This window comes from Sphaeramia orbicularis, chromosome 11 (assembly GCF_902148855.1).
Source record: "Sphaeramia orbicularis chromosome 11, fSphaOr1.1, whole genome shotgun sequence".
Classification (NCBI taxonomy): Eukaryota; Metazoa; Chordata; class Actinopteri; order Kurtiformes; family Apogonidae; genus Sphaeramia; species Sphaeramia orbicularis.
In genome coordinates, this window is record NC_043967.1 from 31,500,085 (window position 1) to 31,520,338 (window position 20,254).

Below are 20,254 nucleotides of genomic sequence, written 5' to 3' on the forward strand. Positions count from 1 at the left end.
ATTTTACTGCACATCAGGTTTATCGAGAACATAAAGTTACAGTAATGGTATGAATGTCAGTGTATGGGATGGTGCATAAGTGTCCACTGTGTTGGCTGATATGGAACTAAAACAACAAAACCCATGAATATACAAGAGAACAGCTGGAGAATAACTGTCCACTGTAGTGACCACTATGCATGAAAGGGTTAAATAACATTTAGATTTTTAGTGAATTGCTTGAAAAACAATCAGATGAAATGGTTTAGAAGTAGAAGTTCTAAAATTTCATTATATAACTAGAAGGTATATCTGAGAATGTGGGTGATTAATTTGAGAACATGGAGTTCTCTACTTCTAGTTCTGCTCTAATGAGGGTAAGTGCTGTTCTTCCTAGCTGCACCGTTTGCCATTAATAACACTTTTTTTATTTCAATTTTGCAAAGTAATTCAATGGAAATAGAATGGAGACGGCATAAATTTAACTAGTCCTAAAAGAGAAGTCGTGTTGTTAATCAGAAACGTAATTGGTCTAAAGTTGAAATGCAACAGAAGCACCAGGAAACTTGTGAGGTTAAATGGAAATCAGTGAAAAGCCTGGCAGCTCTGCTCATGGAACCAAAAACCACTGAAGCAACATTAATCCCCTTCTTTCTTTTTAAAGGGCTGAAGATTGGAAGGCTTTTTGTCCCTATGAGACATTTGATATGAATGTATATAAAAGTGTTTTAGAGGACAATGGAGCTGAATTGATGTTTATATCACAAAAGAGCAATACATAAGCAGAGGTGAAGAGAAGCTCTGATGGAGGCTTATTTTGTGCTTTTAAAGGTGGCTCAGGGTACATTTACTCTGCTTTTATTATCATACAATAGATTACTGCTTTGGGGTTTTGTTTTTGTTATCTGTAAAGTTTTCATGAATACATTTTTTTTTTTTTTCATGGAAACTGAGCCCTATCTCATATGTCAGGACGGCTGTGGCAGTGCTCCAGCAGAAAGAGTAATGTTTTGTTTGTTTTGCCACAGATGTCTTCCTATTGTGTCATCTTTTATTCATTCAGTTCCCACATGGAATGCACAGGGCTTCAGAGAGGCCCGCTCTCCACTGTGGCCTGTCTGCAGCCACCACAGCTTACGACTAAGGAGGCGGAGGCAGCCGGGAACATGGGGAAATGAACAACACTGACAGTTAGACCTGTCACCCTGCAGAAACAGTGTGTGCAGACAGAATGACACTTCAGCCTAGTGATCAGACATGTACATAAAGCACAATGCTAATAAAAACACGTTTACAAGCCAATCAAAGGAAATTAAAACTTCACTGACCATAGAGATGAACTGTCGAACAAATCATTTTAGTTATCTTTTCCTATTCATTTTACGCAGCAGTTAAAGTAAAAGTCTAAGGACAATTTAACCCTCAAAGACCTAAACCATGGGTGTCAAACATACGACAAAAGGCTTTAAAGTAAAAGAGTGATTAGTGATAGTGCGCAATGTACACTGAGCTAGTCATTTGTACTATGGACTATTCATAGCGTTACAAAACTCTATATGTAGACTTTCATAGGCCTGTATAAACACAAACTAATGTTAAAATTCCTACTATAGAATGCATGTTTCTGCCCCACCCCGTGTCTGTCCCATCGATGTCTGTACGATCGATGTTGCAGCACGGGACACAGGAGGGTGTTTGGGTGCAATGCCGCTGTTGCACCACAGGAGGGCGGTTATTGCACCACGGGTACAATGCCGCTAGTAATGTATAATACAGATTTCTGTCTTAGTGTAAATACGTGAGCTTAAACACTCCATATATTTACTACACTACTGTTAAATATTAGTAATAGATGGACCCTCGGCAATAATGAAATAAGGTACTAAGACCCAATTAAAAAAAGAGACTGACCTGATTAAAATTACATATACATTGAATTGTGGTTATTTCTACAACGACTGTGCTGATCAAAAGCACTTTAGTCGTCCCTGCAGGGATTGTAGAAGTTGGACTGTGAACATTTCATAATCCTAATGTCTGCCAGAGCAATTACATATACAACTGCAAAGTCTGGAATTTGATTAAACACATGATGTGATGTGATGTGATGTGTTGTGTTGTTTTGTGATATGATATGATATGATATGATATGATATGATATGATATGATATGATATGAGATGAGATGATTTTAGAGCCCAATTAAAGGCCGATTATAGAGTATCGCTGATTAATCAACATCAGACAATATTTAACCAATGTATTAACTTTTTTGCTGTGTGGAGATCCTGTCGCTCTGTTCCTGTGTCTGTGCTGCCTGGAAAGTTAGAGGAATAGTAAAGTATGTTCAGTTTCACTTTCACTTTGACAGTCACGGAGCACTATTCCCTCCACCCCCACCCCCATTCCTGTCCGTGCGCTTCCTGTGTGCCGCACTATTTCAAAAAGCGCCTGGGTATTAATACTGTGTACTAACTGACACTTACATTTTAAATAATGATTTACCAAACAATTTTTGTCACTACTTATAAAATACAGACTCACATCTTTTCCCATAAGTCTTCTCTACCGAGCATAAAATCTACCACGTCTACAACCTGTGGTTCCCCAGTGGGTCATGTACTACTCTAATAGAAGACTATTATACAGTGTTTTAAAGTTGTGTAAATTATCTTTGTGAGCTAAATAAAGATGCAACTGTTACTCCACATGTCCACCATTATCAAATATAAGACTTTATCCTCTGTATATTTTTTTGTTGATATATCGGCCAATATATCAGATAAGGGCTTATATATGGGATACTGGCTTTTTTTAACCTCCAATATCGGCATCGTCCCCAAAAATCCCATATCAGTCAGGCTCTATATGATATATGATATGACATATATGATATGATACGATATGATACGATACGATATAGCTGTTGTATTAGTTATGGTAGTGATACAGTTAACAAGTCAGCTTGTGTCTTCACTTCAGGTAAAATGTTTGCTTTGGCTGAACTTACATTCTAACTTCACGACTTCTATCAAGTAACAAAGGGACATTTTAAGACTGCCCTATGCTATGATTAAAACTAGGAACATAGTTTTGGAAAACCTCACAGAGAACAGAAAAACACACAAGCAGCAGTCTGAAAGTCCAGTGCACTCCAGTATGTGCTAATTATCAGCCTCCAGAACAAACCAACAATAGTCTGAAAGTACATGCTCTTTCACAGACAGCTACCCACAAGACACTTTGGTTAGCAGCGAACAAGCTCAGGCTCTGTTTCCACACTCAATACAAGGTAAAGAAACAAATCCTATCCCTTGGGTTTTAGTAGCAAACATAAAAGTATCAGAAGCTGCAGCTTGCACTGGTGGCTACAGTAGACTTTAAGAAGAACAACTACTGCTGCTACAACCACAACTTTAACGACAAGATAAAAGACACAGCACATGACATTAAAGGTCTAATTAATAAGATTCAGATTTAACTCTTACTATCCACTCTGAAAACCAGCCAATATCAGCTGAAATGTATCCTACATTTTTTACCCTGGTGCCAGACAGTCATTTCTGAAGGGGAACTAAAGCCTTGTAGCTCTTTTCTCACAGATACCAGACTCCTAGATCTGGACCGAATGTCATTTTTTGGGGCCCTGGAGCTTCACCTGTGGTCAACATTGAATATTTGCACTTCAAATACAAGATATTGCAGAAGGGAATGACATACTCTTAGCCAAAAATATCCACTAAAATAGATGCATCTGACCTTTCCACACAACTTTCAGTTTATGAGCAGACTAGAGAGTCGCTTTATAATAATAATAATAATAATAATAATAATAATAATAATCAGAAGAAAAAGAAGAAGAATGCTGTACATTAAAAGATAAAAATACGAATAAATAAAATACAAAGAAAAAGAAGTGCAAAAAATTGTAGTATGGAGTAAATTGTAAGGGAGATATTATGGTCCGTAAGCAATCTTGAACACGTGAGCCTCTAGTCTGGTTTTGACGATGGAGAGACTACTCTATTTCCTCCCTAAGTTTGTTAACTTGTGGGTTTGCTTTCACCCAGCACCACACTGTACTCACTCACAGTGTCACAGCTTCACTAATCCAACATAAAGGTAAATAAAACATGATAAACAAATATGCAGATAGTAATTTCACTGTGTTGGTGCATATAGTGGGACTTCCCCAGCACACCCACTTAGGACCAAGCAGACTGCATCATTCGATTTTTGGTCTGAAGACGCCTCTTGGTTGGGACTGAAAGGATACTCCATTACTTCTGACTGAAATTAAAGTCAGGCTTGAAAAAGAATAGTTTTCACTGTCTTTGCATAGGTTAACTTGTTACCATTATATGACTTTAAAAAGGTTTAAAACAACATTTGGATCTTAAAACTGAAATCCTGACACTGAGTTGAATATTTGTGTCCAGCTAAACAAAGTCCTTGACGAAAAAATTTAAGTTGCAGATTTCTAGAGATTCTGGTCTACAACTGTGCAGTAAAATGATAATTATAGCAATATCATTTTCCTCAATATACTGTAAATATAACAAATATTTGATGAATACATTTGGCTGGTTTCTTTTTGTCACTGTGAGGCTTTGGTGTCTTAACATGGGTCCAAGATAACAGAAGCACTAGATTAACCAATAACGCCATAGTTCTGCTTTTTTTTTTTTTTTGGCAAACTTAACTCTGAAGTGAGATATATAACAGAATCGGAATCAGAATGATCTCAATTTGCCAAGTACATAAACAGATACAAGGAATTCTTTGCCAGTAAATGTTGTCTCTCGTAAATTATACACACAAGATACTACCAAAAAAAAAAAATGGAAGAAAAGTAAAATAAGAAAAAAAAAAACAACTTTATATGGATGCTTCTATGAAACTGGGTTCATTTTGGTACCTGGGACTTTGCCAGCATTTTTAGACCCAATAATAAAAGAGAAATTTAGACATATTTCCCCCCAAGATGTACCTAATGATGACCTCAGATAAATGCAAAAAAATTATACTCTTGCTCTGAGCCATCCCAAAATTAATAAATTTTAATAAAATATTGGGGCTAAAAATAGGACCAAAATTGGGACATGAAAAACTACCTAGATGTCAGTGTATTTGATCTGGAAAACATGGCTATAAATGGTCTTATATACCACTATAAATAAAGACACTGTGTTACATTTGTTGATCCTAGTGGTTTTTCTAATCCAGACATGCGGGTTTTTCATGAATCAGCAGTCTCATTCAAGGTTTCGCGCCTAACCCATTGTGTCCACTTGCGTAACATGCAGAACCTGTCCCTTTAAATACAAGTAAAGTGATTTTGCTACAGCGGTAATTTTTGTGAAACACCCCCTCTTGCATAATTAGTTTGATTCCCAAAATGTACCTGTGAGTAAATAAAAAGACATTTAAAAAAAAATAGTACCACGTAATTTTTGTGTCCTTTTTACTGTTTGTTACACACAGATTTTTGCATAAAAATAATATAAAAAAAATATAAAAATGTGTTTCATCTAAAAAATAGTTTCTCTTTTATCACAGTAAATATTTATTTTTAAAACAGACCCAAAGTGCTTCTGAACTTGCTTCATAACATCAGTCGACATCTGGTTTGAATTTTTAGCCCCCATGTCCTGTTTTTAGGGACCAGTTTCACAGAAGCACTCATACACATATAAACTCTATATACATAAAGACACAGTGTCAACTTATATATACTGTATATATAATAAGTTATAAACCCTTTCATGCATGAATTGTGAGAACCTTATTCAAGATTTATTTTTTGAGTGTTTTTATTCCTCCTTAGCCATGAAAAAAACAATCGATCGAGTGTTTTGTTTTTTTTTCTATGGAGTTACAAAAATTTCCATGCATTTAATTTTTGAAGTAAAGAAACATTTGTTCAAAATCCAATATCAGAAAGTGATATGAAAACAATGAAATAAAAACATTTTTAATGCTACTAATCTGATGTCTTCTCACATTTTAACATATTCTAATGCTAGTAATTACTCACTTCATGGAGATAATATACAAAAAAAAAACTTTTTGTCTAACAAATAACAATTGATTTACACTCAAACATGTTACTGCAGATCAGGTATATCAAGAACAGCACAGTTACAGTAACTGTATGAATGCCAGTGTATGGGATGGTGCTTAAGCATCACTGTGTTGGCTGATATGGGACTAAAACAACAAAACCCATTAGTATACAAGACAACAGCTGGAGAATAACTGTCCACTGTAGTGACCTATGCATGAAAGGGTTAATATATCTCTCTAAGCTAAGTTTTTAGTAACTGATCAATACCATTTGGATTCTTTTTCCAGACTTGCTGTTTCTTGAAGACTTGCCTTTGCATGTCTACTCCTCAAGATTCAATGTGTTAAAGTGAGATGCTAAGTGCAATTAGCAGATTAGCACACAATCGGTATTATGATGTTTCAATGAAGTAGCAGCTAATGAACCAATCAGAGCTGTGTAGCGAAACAACTCATCACAGCAGAGTAGATACTGCTGATCCAATCTAACACCAAATATTCATGCATTATTCGAATAAATTCACACTCAGAGATTCATTACGCCTCAAGAGGTCCAAAGTGGTAAAATGAGACAGGACGGAGCGGTGCAACCTGGTTAGCATGCTAAGTGGTGTAGATGCATCTGCAACACCAATGTTATTTTGTCACACTCATGATCATTTCAGTTCATTTTTGAATTTTAAAATTAGATTACTTTACTTTTACCATTCATACTTCGGTAACTTGCATTCACATGTTCATAATTAATCCCTATGGTTACAGCTCATATCGCCTAGGTTAGCCCCAACTAGAACAAGTTAAACAGTTTCAACAACACAACAAATAAAATAAAACATAAACTAAATGATTGCTTGTCTCTATATGTCAGCCCTGTGATGAACTGGTGAAATGTCCAGGGTGTACCCCGCCTTCACCCGTAAGTAGTTTGGATAGGCTCCAAGCAACCCCCGTGACCCTAGTGAGGATAAAGCAGGTTCAGAAAATGAATGAATGAATAAACTAAATGACAATGACAAGACTTCCAGACAAAGGATGATCTGACATAAAAATCCCCTTCAAAGGTCCTCCAGCTCTGATGTGATAAAATTAATTGCAGAGGTCATTTATTCGTACTGTAATGAGGCCTGGAGCGGAGACACAGCAAAGTAAATGGCAGAGAGTCAGAGAGGTGTCATCCTGACCTGAACAGACAGAAAACTACAGTACATGATATGTTTGAAGAGTCCGAAGGAAATACAGCACCTTAAGCAATTATACACCTCCGACAGTTCACAATTAACACTGTTCTGTTGTCTTTTTTGGTCATTTTGGATTACTGTTTGCATGAGCATTAAAGCTACTGCGGAGGTTCTGTGTGACCCCAAGAAGCCAAAACAGTAACAGCATAAACAAAACACACTTAAATACTGATAACAACGGTATCTAAGCTTCCAGAAGTTTCTGTTAAGTGCCTTCAAGGACAACCAACACAAAAGAACCCCTAAGAAAAACTTCGCAACTTGTACAACATATACCTATTGTGTTTTAATGTGAAGTGGATCATGTTGTTTTGTCTTTGTTTTGTATATGTAGAAGAATCAGAGCTTAGTCTTTTAATCATGAGATGATCAGTTTTACTCAGACCGTTCCAGGAGGTCATTTGCAAGAAAGACTTAAAATATATGGAAAACCGAAGTATATTTACATATTGTATGTCTTCAAATAGTTGTTTGGGCCTTTATACTTGGTGGTACCAGGCCTTTATTTCCAATTCTCTTTGTTTGAAAAGTAGAAATAATATATAGTAATATTTAGTATGAACCCTGGTTTTGACAGTATGATTTTTTTTTCTGCTTTCAATGGGGAAACTGGTTCTCTTGCTTTATAGGAAACCAATTTGTACTTTTAATATTTGATGAGATGCTGTATGTGAGTTTTGTAGGATTTTTTTTTTTTTTAAATCATAGATATAAATATTTTCAACTGTTTCAATTAAATCCCCATTTGAAGTGGAGATGAGGTGTCAGACTTGTGTGAAATTAACACATCGGGTTAAGTTAAACAGAGAAAGGGTTAGAACTGAACTTAGAATCTAATTTTAATACTATTAAGAAACTACACACCAACAAACATGGCTTGAAACAAAAGCCATCTTAAAGTGTAATATCGCTAACAAACAGTGGCTTCTAGTTCTAAACAAAACTGGAGAGGCACAAGAGAATATGAATAAAGAATTTGTGTGCAGAGCCAGACTTTTAATGATTCAGTCAGTCGATAATGCTTGACATAAGCCTGGCACAAGTTTGCCTGAATTGTATTTATTTTATTATTATTATTGGGGTGTTTTTCACAGAAACAAAAAAAACCCCACTCATATCTCACATGGGAACCCACAAACCGACCAGCCGACCGTGAGTCAGCTCTATTACATGGTTCTATATTACCTCTGTAGCTCAATAGCCCAGTGGTGTTTGGCCTCAGACTCTGCTGATCTAAAGTTCCTGTGCAAAACACAGAGGTGGAGGAAATAAAACAGGTTGAACAGGGCTAAACTTTATAACTTTCTTTATATTTGGACTAGGTTAATTGTCTGCTCTGTGTTCCTTCTGGAGTCCTGAAAGTGTGATCTCAGTGTGAATTATGCAAACACAAAAAGACAAACACAGTTCTGATTGTTTATAGCAGGGGTGTCAAACATGTGGCCCGTGGGCCAAAACCGGACCGCTAAAGGTTCCAATCCGGCCTGCGGGATGAATTTGCAAAGCGCAAAAATTACACTGACGATATGAACAATCAAAGATGTCGAAGTTGTTTTAGTTCAGGGGCATAATGAATAAATGATCACTCCAAATTTTCTACTCGGTTTAATGTAAAAAAAAAAACAAAAAAAAAACACATTACTATTATTATTATTATTATTATTATTATTATTATTATTATTATTATGCCTATAAATACTGACAACTCAAATTTTTTTGTCTTTGTTTTAGTGCAAGAAAACCCATTAAATTATAAAAATATTTACATTAACAAACTATCCTTTAACAATAAAATGTGAATAACCTGAATAACTATGAACCTAGAACATCTAAATAAAATGAAGTCCAATTTCAACAATGTTGTGCTTCTTACTACATGTGTTGTGCCTTTATAGATCCAATCTGTTATGCACATGAATAAATGATAAGCTGAGGTATAATATTGTTAAAATTGCACTTATTTTTCTTATAAAATTTCTGTTTTCTTTTTTTTTTAATTATTCACATTGTTTTTGTTTGGATAGTTTGCAAATGTAATATTTTTTCATAATTTAATGTTTTGGGAGGAGAGGGGGTTGAACTGAAACAAAGACTAATATTTGGAGTTGTCATTCATTTATATGCTATTATTTTACTGGTTTAGTCCCCATTCAGATCAAATTGGGCTGCATGTGGTCCCTATTATAGGGTAAATATGCATTCTTCCAATGACAACACTGTCTCGTGTCATCTGTTTTAGAATCTACATACACACTCATCTTACTACTCAACAACCAGGAAGAGAACATATTCACATAGAAATGAACTAAATATAATTCAAAACAACTTCGCGAAATGACATAACATGACATTAACTACAGGACAGAGTGAGTATCAGTCACTCATCTTCTGAACGGATCAAACCCAGGACCTTCTTGCTGTGAGGCCACGGTACTAACCACGACATATATGTGTTTGTGTTTTAACAGCTGTTTTCTGAAGAGTTTTAAGTGTTTAAGTGTTGTGTTCAGGTTTAATATGGTTATGATTGAAGTCTTTTACAAAATAAGATATTAAAGCTAATATAAAACTTTGGACTCTGAACTGACAAAGAAGCTACTCCTAAGAATAAACAATATGAGAATTAAAGGGAGAAGTGAGGACAGCCTAACAGAATGACAGACAGACAACACTGGATCAAAGACTAAACATCTGAAAACAAAAGACAACTATTAGAAAACAGAGGAACAATATAAAAGAAAAGAAAATCCCAATGAGCTTTTATTTTTCAGTATTTTTCCACTTGAATAAACATAGATATAAGGTATAAATAAAAGTCTACTTATTTGCACGGTAAAACGTTCAAATTTACTCCTTAAATTGCTCATCGAAAGTCTTGTGATGGGAAACGACAGATGGTGTGTGTCTAATTCAGGTCTAGTTCTGTTTGGTGACTCCTTCAGCTCTGAAAATAGCATTTCCTGGGAGGCCAAAGTATATTTGCAACCTAAATTGTTCCCAACAAACAAAAACAGTTGCATTCCAGACAGAGCCGCTGTTAACCTGAATTCATCATAGTTTGGAGTTCAGCCAGCAGACAGCAGGTACGCTACAGATGGACAAATGTCTTCAAGTCCCCCATGATTGTAATGACAGACCTTTACTGATTCCTATTCATCTTGGAGTAAAAAAAAAAAAAAAAAACAAGAAAGAAGAAATCCACTGCAATTGTCCCAGCTCACTGTCACTGAGTCGAAGTCACCTTCAGAGCTGCAGACCGACTCATTTTATCCCCTGGGTAATATCAAGTACCTGACATGCTAGTATGTAAGAGAAAAAAGAAATGACCAGAGAGAAAAGAAGCGTACACTCGAACATCACACCCCCGCTGTCTGGTAGACAACATCTGAGTGTTAACCCCAGGACAGAGGATATGCCAGTGTAGTCTTTCTTCAATTAAACACCGAACCCTGAAGCCATTGTGGAAATGTCAGATCAATTCTATATATACTAGCCCCAGCTCTCCCTGCCACGCTCATCAGTGTGTGACTGAACTCCTGTAGAGAGCGCAGGTAGGAAAGTACAAATGAAAAGGTGATTTTTCTTATACCAATCCTGATTCTACTGCTTCTCTATCGTAACTCCAATTGGATTCGATTAGGTTTAATATGAGAGTGGAAAGTTAAGAAAAAGCACTTTAAGCCATAAAGACCCAGATATCCTCCGTCGACCAAAACCATCCACTGATATAAAATGCTGATCCACTAATCCTATCAATACATGTAAATAACTGATGTAAGATGCAGTCTGTCATTTTTTCATGGTCATCAGATATAACCCATTTGTACATTTAGAGGCTCTGTAGTTACCGTGGAAACACTGTCATCTTCTACAAGCCATCAGACTTTCTAACTGTTCCCAGTGACCCACCCTCCATATCACACCATAAACATGTGCAACCACAATGTAAATAATGTAAATACCATTTAATTCAAATTCTTTATTTGTATAAATATCTATAGAAATAAGTTTTTTTTTATTTCCTCTCTATATTTTTCATTTTCACTCATGTTTTTCTACCTGTCTTTTCTCTCTGTAATTGCTTGTTGTATGTTGCTGCTGTTAACTGTGAAATTTCCCCATGGTGGGATAAATAAAGTCTTATCTTATCTTATCCTACAACATTGACTCACCGGTAAAGCCCATGGAGTTGGATCAATGACAGTGAATGAAAACACTAAGTTTATATTCAGTTAATGATATATTTTGATAAAAAAGTCACTTTTTCCTCAGTTTCTGTCTGTTTTGATACAATAACCTTTGACTGAACTCTGCGCTTTTATGAACATCTACATCAGGGGTGTCAAACTCATTTTCTTCCGGGGGCCACATTCAGCCCAATTTAATCGGAAGTGGGCCGGACCAGTAAAATAATAGCATGATAGGCAATAAGTAATGACATCTCCAATTTGTTTTACCGCAAAAAATAACATTCAATTATGCCAATATTTACATTTACAAACTATCCAAACAAAAGGATGTGAATGAACAATGAAATTAGTTAAGAAATGTTAGTACAATTTTATCAATACTATGCCTCGACTTACCATTTATACATGTGCATTACAGATCAGATCTACAAAGGCACAAAATATTTAGTAACAGGCAAAATATTGTTCAAATTGCACTTAATTTTCTATAGAGATTTGTGGTTGTTCATATTTATTCAGGTTATTCACATTTTATTGTTAAAGGATAGTTTCTTAATGTAAATATTTTCATAATTTGATGTTTTTTGCACAAAATCAAAGAGAAAAAATTGATGTTGTCATTATTTATAGGTTATTATGATATTATTTTTGAGTTCGATGCCCTTGCACTTTGCAAATTCATCCCGCAGGCCGGATTGGAACCTTTGGTGGGCTGGTTTTGGCCCCCAGGCCACATGTTTGACACCTGTGATCTACATGATCAGTTAATTAAACATGGGAAAATAGATGATTTTCACTAGAGTCAGAGGATAATATTATAATAAATGGTGATAAATCACTTAGGAAAGGTTTAAATAGAGAGAAGAATTCATTTGGGAACTGACACAAAAGTCACACTGGGTCCTTGTGGGTGAAAAACATCTGGTGTGACTTGAACAATGACCAGAAAAAAGGATAAAAGATGAAAAAAGAAAAAAGGCCTCTGTCTCTACAATCTACTAAATCTGACTAACCTCCATTCACAATACAACTACTTCTCTCTAGGAATACTCCCGATGTTTTTGCCTGAAAGTCATTCTGGCCTCATTTGTTTTATCTGGACCATAAATGTACCACTGGTACTTCAGTAAATTATTGCTCCATTAATAAGACTTTAGGGCTAATAAAAGCTCTGACACCTGCCATGTGGGCTTTGACTGATTTGTTTTTTATCACCTTCCGAGTCGGACATTCTGAGCTTCTGTTTACTGCAAAATAAAGAGACAGCTCCACTGCAGTCACACTAGCAAGACCATGAAACAATGTGGGTACACAAATGATTCATACCGTTTACCGTCAGTTAATTACAATACTTTGCAACTTAGGTTTGCATTACTGTATATGGTAAGGTAAGGTAAGGTAAGGTAAGGTAAGGTAGAATAAGATAAGATAAGATAAGATAAGATAAGATAAGATAAGATAAGATAAGATAAGATAAGATAAGATAAGATACATTCTGATGTTGTGATATTCTGTTTAAGTACCACTCTATGTCATGAAATTTGCATTAAAATTTAAAAAAAAAATTTTTTTTTAAATCAACATTACAACCTTTAACAAGAGGTCTTCAGTCCATCTGTCCTTCAGATTCTGCCACATATCAGCTTCAAGAACAATATGTTCATGTGCTGCCTAATATATCCAACCCAGTGAAAGGTCTCATTGTAATGAAATAATCAATACTATTATCACTTCTCCTGTGAGAGGTCATAATGTTATGGCTGATTGGTGTATTCATCTGTATATATACACTAAGGAAATAATCTTTAATATCTCAAAACAGCATGAACAGGACATCGTATGAGCTGTAGCCATGATGTGTCCCAATATTTTTGTCCACATAATTTAGAAACATCAATATTTCCTTAAAGTGTAATGGGAGATTTTCCCTCCTAAGTGAGATGTGAAGAAAACAGATGGTTAGTTGTAGAGGAAAATGATTATTTACAGTCAGAGCACAAAAAATATTTTAGAAAGTTAGAGGAACATTTAAAATCACAGTCGTGGATAAAAAAAAATAAATAAATCACTGTTGAAAGAAATTATATAAAAACCATCTCTGGCATTTTGGAAGCAAAGATGACAATTTAAACAAAACTATCCAATGCAATGCAATGATATTTCTCACAATATACAACTATATTATGACATTTGTCATTGTGACTGAATACTTTTGTCCATATAGTGTATTTTTTAACCATTTATCAGAGGCAAACTTTAAACTGTATCTAAACTGTGACATTCTCAGCTTTCAAAAAAAAAATATATATATATCAGGCATGAACAACAGCTTTGTATTTAGCCTGTTTTAGAAGAAATGACACAGCAGATGCTACATTTCTGATATTTTTTTGCCACCTGCAGGAAAGACCACCACTGACTTTTTTGTTGGACGGTTTCCAAGCATGTTGCTGGTTTTTTTTTTCTTCCCTCAAAGACCAAAAAAAGCAGGAGGGAGAGACAGAGACAGAGACAGACAGACGGTCAGAGTGTGGGGAACTGCAGAGATCTGAGGACCTGAGCAGGTGTTGAACAAAGAGGTGGAACACAGAGGGAAAAGCCACGGCTGCATGAAAGATGGAGGAGCAAAGACGACGGGGAGTGACCTCCATGGCACCGTGGACACGAGGACGGGGACGGGCTGAGCACAAACTCTGTGGGAGATGATGCACATCAAAGTCTGAACTGACTCCACTGCAACAATAACAAGCATGACACAGCAATAGCCTCAAAACTCTAACCTTAAGTACAGGCCTACCTGTGTGTGGTTCTTACTTCATTTACATACTTTATCATATGTGTTCATGATCAACTTTTCACTGCAGTAACAAACATAGTCATTGTTTCCTGTGGAACTGATCTCTTGATGTGGCGTTGTGGGGGGGGGGGGGGGGTGCACGTGAGTCTGTCGGTTTCTGTTCAACTTCGAAGTGTACTCCACCACAAACAATCCAATTGTTTAAATACCAAATCAAAACCTAAATGAAATCAAGAAATTACAAATGAGATTTGGTCAGAATAATGGAAATCTCAAAGTTGTACAACAAACTCACTATCCTGAAGGGATTTTTGTTGGAAGAGTCTGGTCCACTTCTTTATAACACCTATACGAAAATCACATTTTTTGGAGTTGAGGCAGATCAAGCACATGTATGCTGGTCCTGTCCTGGTATTGTTGGCTTTTGGGGAAATATGATCAGATTGATGTATTCAGTTTTTGGAGTTCATTTTGATATGTCATTGGCTATTTTGTTTTTTAGCATTCCCCCAGAGGAATTATGTAGAGGTGACGTATATCTGTTTAGAATTCTGCTTGCCACAGGGAAAAAAAAGCCATCACCAAATATTGGCTAAAAGGATCCTCCCTTAATCTCCTCAGTGATAAAAAATTGTCAATCATATCAATTTAATGGAAATGGTGACCTACAATCTCCGCCTACAACAACACAAGAGTGTAAAGTATTGGAAAAAATTTGACTTTTTCATCCAACCTGTGGACAGTAAACAGTATGTAAATGTCTGAATGTACCTGTGACCATTTCTATGTTTGTTTCTATGTTTGTTTTGTTCCTTATACTAAAACTTTTTTTTTTTTTTTTTTTAAAAAGGAAAAAATAAATAAATGAAATCGTCACTCAGGTTTTTTCGGAATTCCACACAGCCGCAGTAGCATGAGGCAATGAAGCCGCTTCTGTGTTTGTTGTCGCTGCAGCCATAATGTGGCTGCGTGGAATTCCGAAAAAAAAAAGAGTGACAGTTTTGTTCAGGTTTCTGTTTGGTATGTAAACAAATGGACTGTTTGTGATGGAATACACTTCAAAGTTGTTCACCGTGAGGGGAGTGATTCAGGTGCGTAATCACGAAAAGACTGACGGATTGGTGATACTTAGGCTATCACTCAGGTTTTACAGATTTGACGAAAAACTGGTGATGAACGTCATACTCAGCTTTAATTACTGAGTCATGGTACACTCAATGACAGTGCACAGGTTTTGTCCATGCACTTAACTCTTCTTGGTTTCTCATAAGAGCCCTAGATCTCTCCTGTGTGGAAACTCTGCTGGTGGTGGCCCGCCAATAATGGTCCAATCCACAGATTAACACTAGGATCATTTTATTTGAAACACTCACCTTTTGTTGTAGCAGCCGCTCAGTGCAGGAAAAAAACCTTCATGCACTGATCTTCTGATTACCTCAGAAAGGTGCGGTGTCGTGCAATTTTTACCCCCGTATTATTTTTGTACTTACGGTGTTTTCACACATGCTCACTACGTGGGTAAATTTGGTATATCACGCAGCATGCTGGTTTTACACCCGTATTATTTTTACCCCCATTAACTGTGTAGTTTTGACTATCCAAATAAAGTGAAATGTATTATAGGAAATGATAAATAAACTAAGTAAATTCAGTACAACAGGTTTCACTACTGGATGTTTACATCGTTGCGCATGCCCAACGGTTTGGAGCATGCACATAATTCTTCGGGCTAAAAAAAATATGGGGGTAAAAACTGTACAGCACATGCGGCTTTTTATTGAAAACAGTAGGCCTATTATATATTATACATATGTATAATAAGTCTAATGCGACTGTGATGATTTTTTGTATCAAATGTATGGTATGCAGTATGGTTTTACCAGCAGAAACTCTGATAGTGTTACCTTTAGTGTTGACGATCTTAGATGTGAGCTCCAGACTCTCGATGTCCTCAGACCCTATGTTCTCTAAAGTGATGGTCAGCTGTTGAGTTTCTCCGTTGAAAAGCTGGACGGACACAGAGCTGGACAGTTCTTCTTTGGACTGAGGAGTGTGTGCTGACCTGAACAGGAAAGAAATGTTCTCAGTCATGATGGAAACTGACTCAAAGCGCTTTATGTCAGAATATATTTGCAGTGTTAACTTTCTTAACATTCCATTGCCAGAGTAGTTTTGTTCTTTCTTCTGTCAGGCATTAAGATATTCTACCAATTGGCAGCATTATTATTATATGAACCGTGTTAATGTATACTAATATGAAACTGAAATAATGGGCCTCATGCAGCAGCATTCTTTGCATCCTCATATCCTCTTACATCCTCTTATAATTTCTCTTGTTTCTTTGTTCAGTTTCTTCAGACTAAGGTATTTTAAATAAGTGCTTTCCATTTTGTGGATAAAAGTAGGCTTTAAATCACTGGTACAACAGAGCTCAGAAACAGTCATGAATTTCTTTCATACCTTTAAAAAAAAAAAAGGCTAAAATAGAAGAAAATCGTTGAATGCAGTAAATGTTCTCAAATTGCTTGTAAATTTTTTTGAAAGTGGTATTTGTTGAATGTGGCCCAAAAAGTCAAGTCAAAGTCAGCTTTAGAGCCAGTTTTTCCATATGTACATTGCATACAGAAAACTGAAATTACAAAACTCTAAGGCAGTGGTTCACAACCTTTTTTGGCTCTTGACCCCATTTTCACATCATAAATTACTGCTGACCCCAGACATTTAAATCGGAGATTTTTTTTTTTGGCTAAAATTAATTTGTTTTTGATCATGTAATAGTTTGCTATACTATGTTGTAAAAAACGTTAATTTTAGATGACATGTGGTCTATATAATGTATATTATTATGGACAGAGGCAGAAAAGCCAAGTGTAGATTACTGCACAAAGTGAGAATTTTATTTTCCTTGGTCAGGATATGTACAGTCAGTCCATCTTGTATTTACAAGGCTGACAATTAATACTGAACAAACAAGAACTCAAACTATGAATTATGAAAGAGCTGCAGCATCTGAAACCGACCACAGTGAACATTTGAAAGATAAACAGTACCACAGTACTTCAGTTTCAGCTTCTGAGTTTGTCATGTCTTTTATTGTCTCTTTCAACTCACCATTTATTTTTTATTAGTAAGTGTTTTTTTTTAAATCAATTACTAGAAATTTCAGGCGACTCCATTTGAATTCCAGGCAACCCCATGTGGGGTCCCGACCCCAAGGTTGAGAAACACTGCTCTAAGGTCCCGCGGTGCAAAATGAACATGGTAGAAAAAGAAAAAAAATAAAATAAAATAGAGTATAACTATGCAATAAACAATATAACTATAAACATAGAATATAAAAATAAGCAGCAGAGGGTTGAGGAGACAATAAATAGACAATAAAGGTGAAATAGTGAAGTTAAACAGATGAGGTATTGGTAATGGAAGTTATTGAACTGAAGTGACAAGCTATGTCTAGTCATGTGGTATTATTATTATTATTATTATTATCATTATTATTATTATTATTATTATTATTACTACTACTACTACTAGCGTGTTGACCCGTGGGGATCCACAGGTTCTAGATACGGTAGTTTTTATGCTGTTGTGTATTCATACATGCTGTTCCACATTTGTTCAGCAGTCACTGCCAAAGCGTTCTGGGCATAGCAACGTGATTGTAAGGCTGTTGAATTCCAAAATTAGCAATATCTGCCAAAGTATTGGTCCTATCAACTTGCCATTTTTGGTAGTCTGTTCCTTGACCAAAAATACATAAATATGTCAAACTGGAGCAGTCAGCTCTTTCTGGATTTTGTGTGAATCCCCAGACACACATATACACACACACACAGAGGCCACTTGGCTTTTATAATATAGATTACATGAGACAAAAACTTCAGAGGTTTGAGATGAAGTCAGGCTTGATGTGTTTTCTATAATGTGACCACAGCTTTGAAAGCAGATCTTCAGTCATTAATCAAACAGTGATGTGTAAAAACATGTTTAAAAAGCTCTCCCTCACATTTTGATTAAGATGAGAAATGCTTTTTAGAATCCCATTTGCTGAAGCATCGTTAGCTGATGGGTTTTTTCCCCCACCATGGGGAGTCCTGCTGAGATTTTAACACTGTTGTCAATGATTTGTGGCTTTGCTGCCAGAACTCATTCAGAGGGTCTTTAACGTGTGAATACGTGACTTCACATATTTATGTCAACATAAGTTTACCCTGATTTGACTTTATACAATTTACACCAGTGATGTCTGGTATAAACCAAACAATAACTAAATTATAACCTAATTTATGAGTTTTCAATGGGGTGTGGGATCAGGAATCATCCATCAGAGGTCAAATTCTGATTGAAACACATAAAGCTCAGAGTTTGAAGAGCTCCTGGAGTTTGTCTTTAAACATAATGGAGGAAGGTTAACGTTTCTGCTCACAACTTGAACATAGATCTGATTATGTATGCAAATCATCAGTGCTGTAACTGTAAAATACAATTAATACACCGCCTGAGGTAAAACTAAATTAAGACTTATTGAGAGTTTTCACATGAAGGCCAGATGAAATAACTCCAAAATGTCGCATCTGAGACTTTAGAAAACCTTCTGAAAAAGATACTAAATACTTTTAAAAGATTTTCAAAAATCAAACAAATGTAGAACTGTAAATGGTCTTACTGCTGTGAAGGTCTCAGACATTTCCATTTCAGTAGATATTTATAATAAATCTCTGCAGGGCCAGGGGTTCACACCAACAATTATACAACTTTTCAATGAATTATATCTTATTACAGGGTGCTTGCTCTTTATTCAAATAAAAATTCAATTTTTCCCCAAGACCTTGACTTTACGTACTTTTATAATTGTGTGCCTACTTTTTTGGTTGAGATTGTAACTGTTGTGTGCAGTAGAAAAGTTCAGTTTAATAAATGTATAAATGAATGGATGCATAATTAATAGTAAATTATGTTTAACTGACAGAAATGTCTTCAAAACATATTAAAATCACAAAAGTGCATGAACATCACACAAAGAAGTTTCACTAGAATCATTCCAGTACCGACTGGTTAGTGAAATCATATCCAAAATTTTTATGTGCCTTTGAGCACACTCTAAAATTCAACTGAGAGAAACTTTTTTCCATACTTTTTAAGACTTTCAAGACCTGCACAAGCACCCTGTATTAGAAATGCATTAATAGACCAAAAGACACTAAATATCATTTCATTCACTCAAAAAAAAAAAACAATCAAGCTGCAACACTCGATTGGGTCAGTGCATTTTCATGTAAACATCTTCAGGCCCAACATCTTCTCAAATGTTGATCAAAGCTGTTAAATACGACTACATGTTTCCAGTATCTGGTTCTGGGGAACATTTTGATGTGAAATAATGGCACAAAATGAGAAACAAAGGGCTAAAACTTCTATATTTAAATCAAAATGGTGACATCCTGTTCAGTGTAGGATATCAGTCCAAGAGGATTCTCTTTTTATACCAACTTCCCTTCATCTGGTGAGTCTTGATATTCGGGGGGAAACATATTTTTCATCATGACCAACAACTGAGAAGTTAAATTAACAAGGTACATGTACTAAAAGTAATTAAAAAAAAGTGCAGGTAAAGGTACTTGAACAAATCAGAATGACAAAATTCAGGTTTTTGTAGGAACATTTACTGTAGCTTTAAAACATTTATTTCTTGTTGACAGATCTCCATTTACAAGGTTCTGACAAGTTTCTACAAGTTAAATTTAAGACTTTTTTTAGAACTACTTAGAATGGACTTTAATGCCCATTTCACGGCCATACTGGCAAAAATGTAACACTCTCTGTGTTAGGCTGAATGTTCTGTGATCATTTCTGCAAAGTTAGTGATAATTGGTTTCAAATTTCAATATAAATTGTCGGTTGGAACATGTAGAATGAGTAGGACTAATGGTACTTTCTTCACAGCTTGGACATTTTCCAGACACATTTAAACACAATACAACCAAC

The 20,254-nt window shown here is 35.7% G+C and overlaps 1 protein-coding gene across 5 annotated transcripts in view; it reads right to left on the reverse strand.

Annotated features, from left to right (window-relative positions):
- The window catches only part of trappc9 (trafficking protein particle complex subunit 9), a 374,675-nt gene that overhangs the window by 271,276 nt on the left and 83,145 nt on the right, over nt 1–20,254 (reverse strand). For all 5 annotated transcript variants that reach the window (XR_003936606.1, XM_030147332.1, XM_030147331.1 and 2 more), the window contains one exon: nt 16,174–16,331. Coding sequence is in view for 4 of the 5 variants with exons in the window: in XM_030147332.1 (XP_030003192.1) it covers nt 16,174–16,331 (158 nt within the window). In the remaining variant the exon portion in view is untranslated. The remainder of the gene's footprint in view (nt 1–16,173; nt 16,332–20,254) is intronic.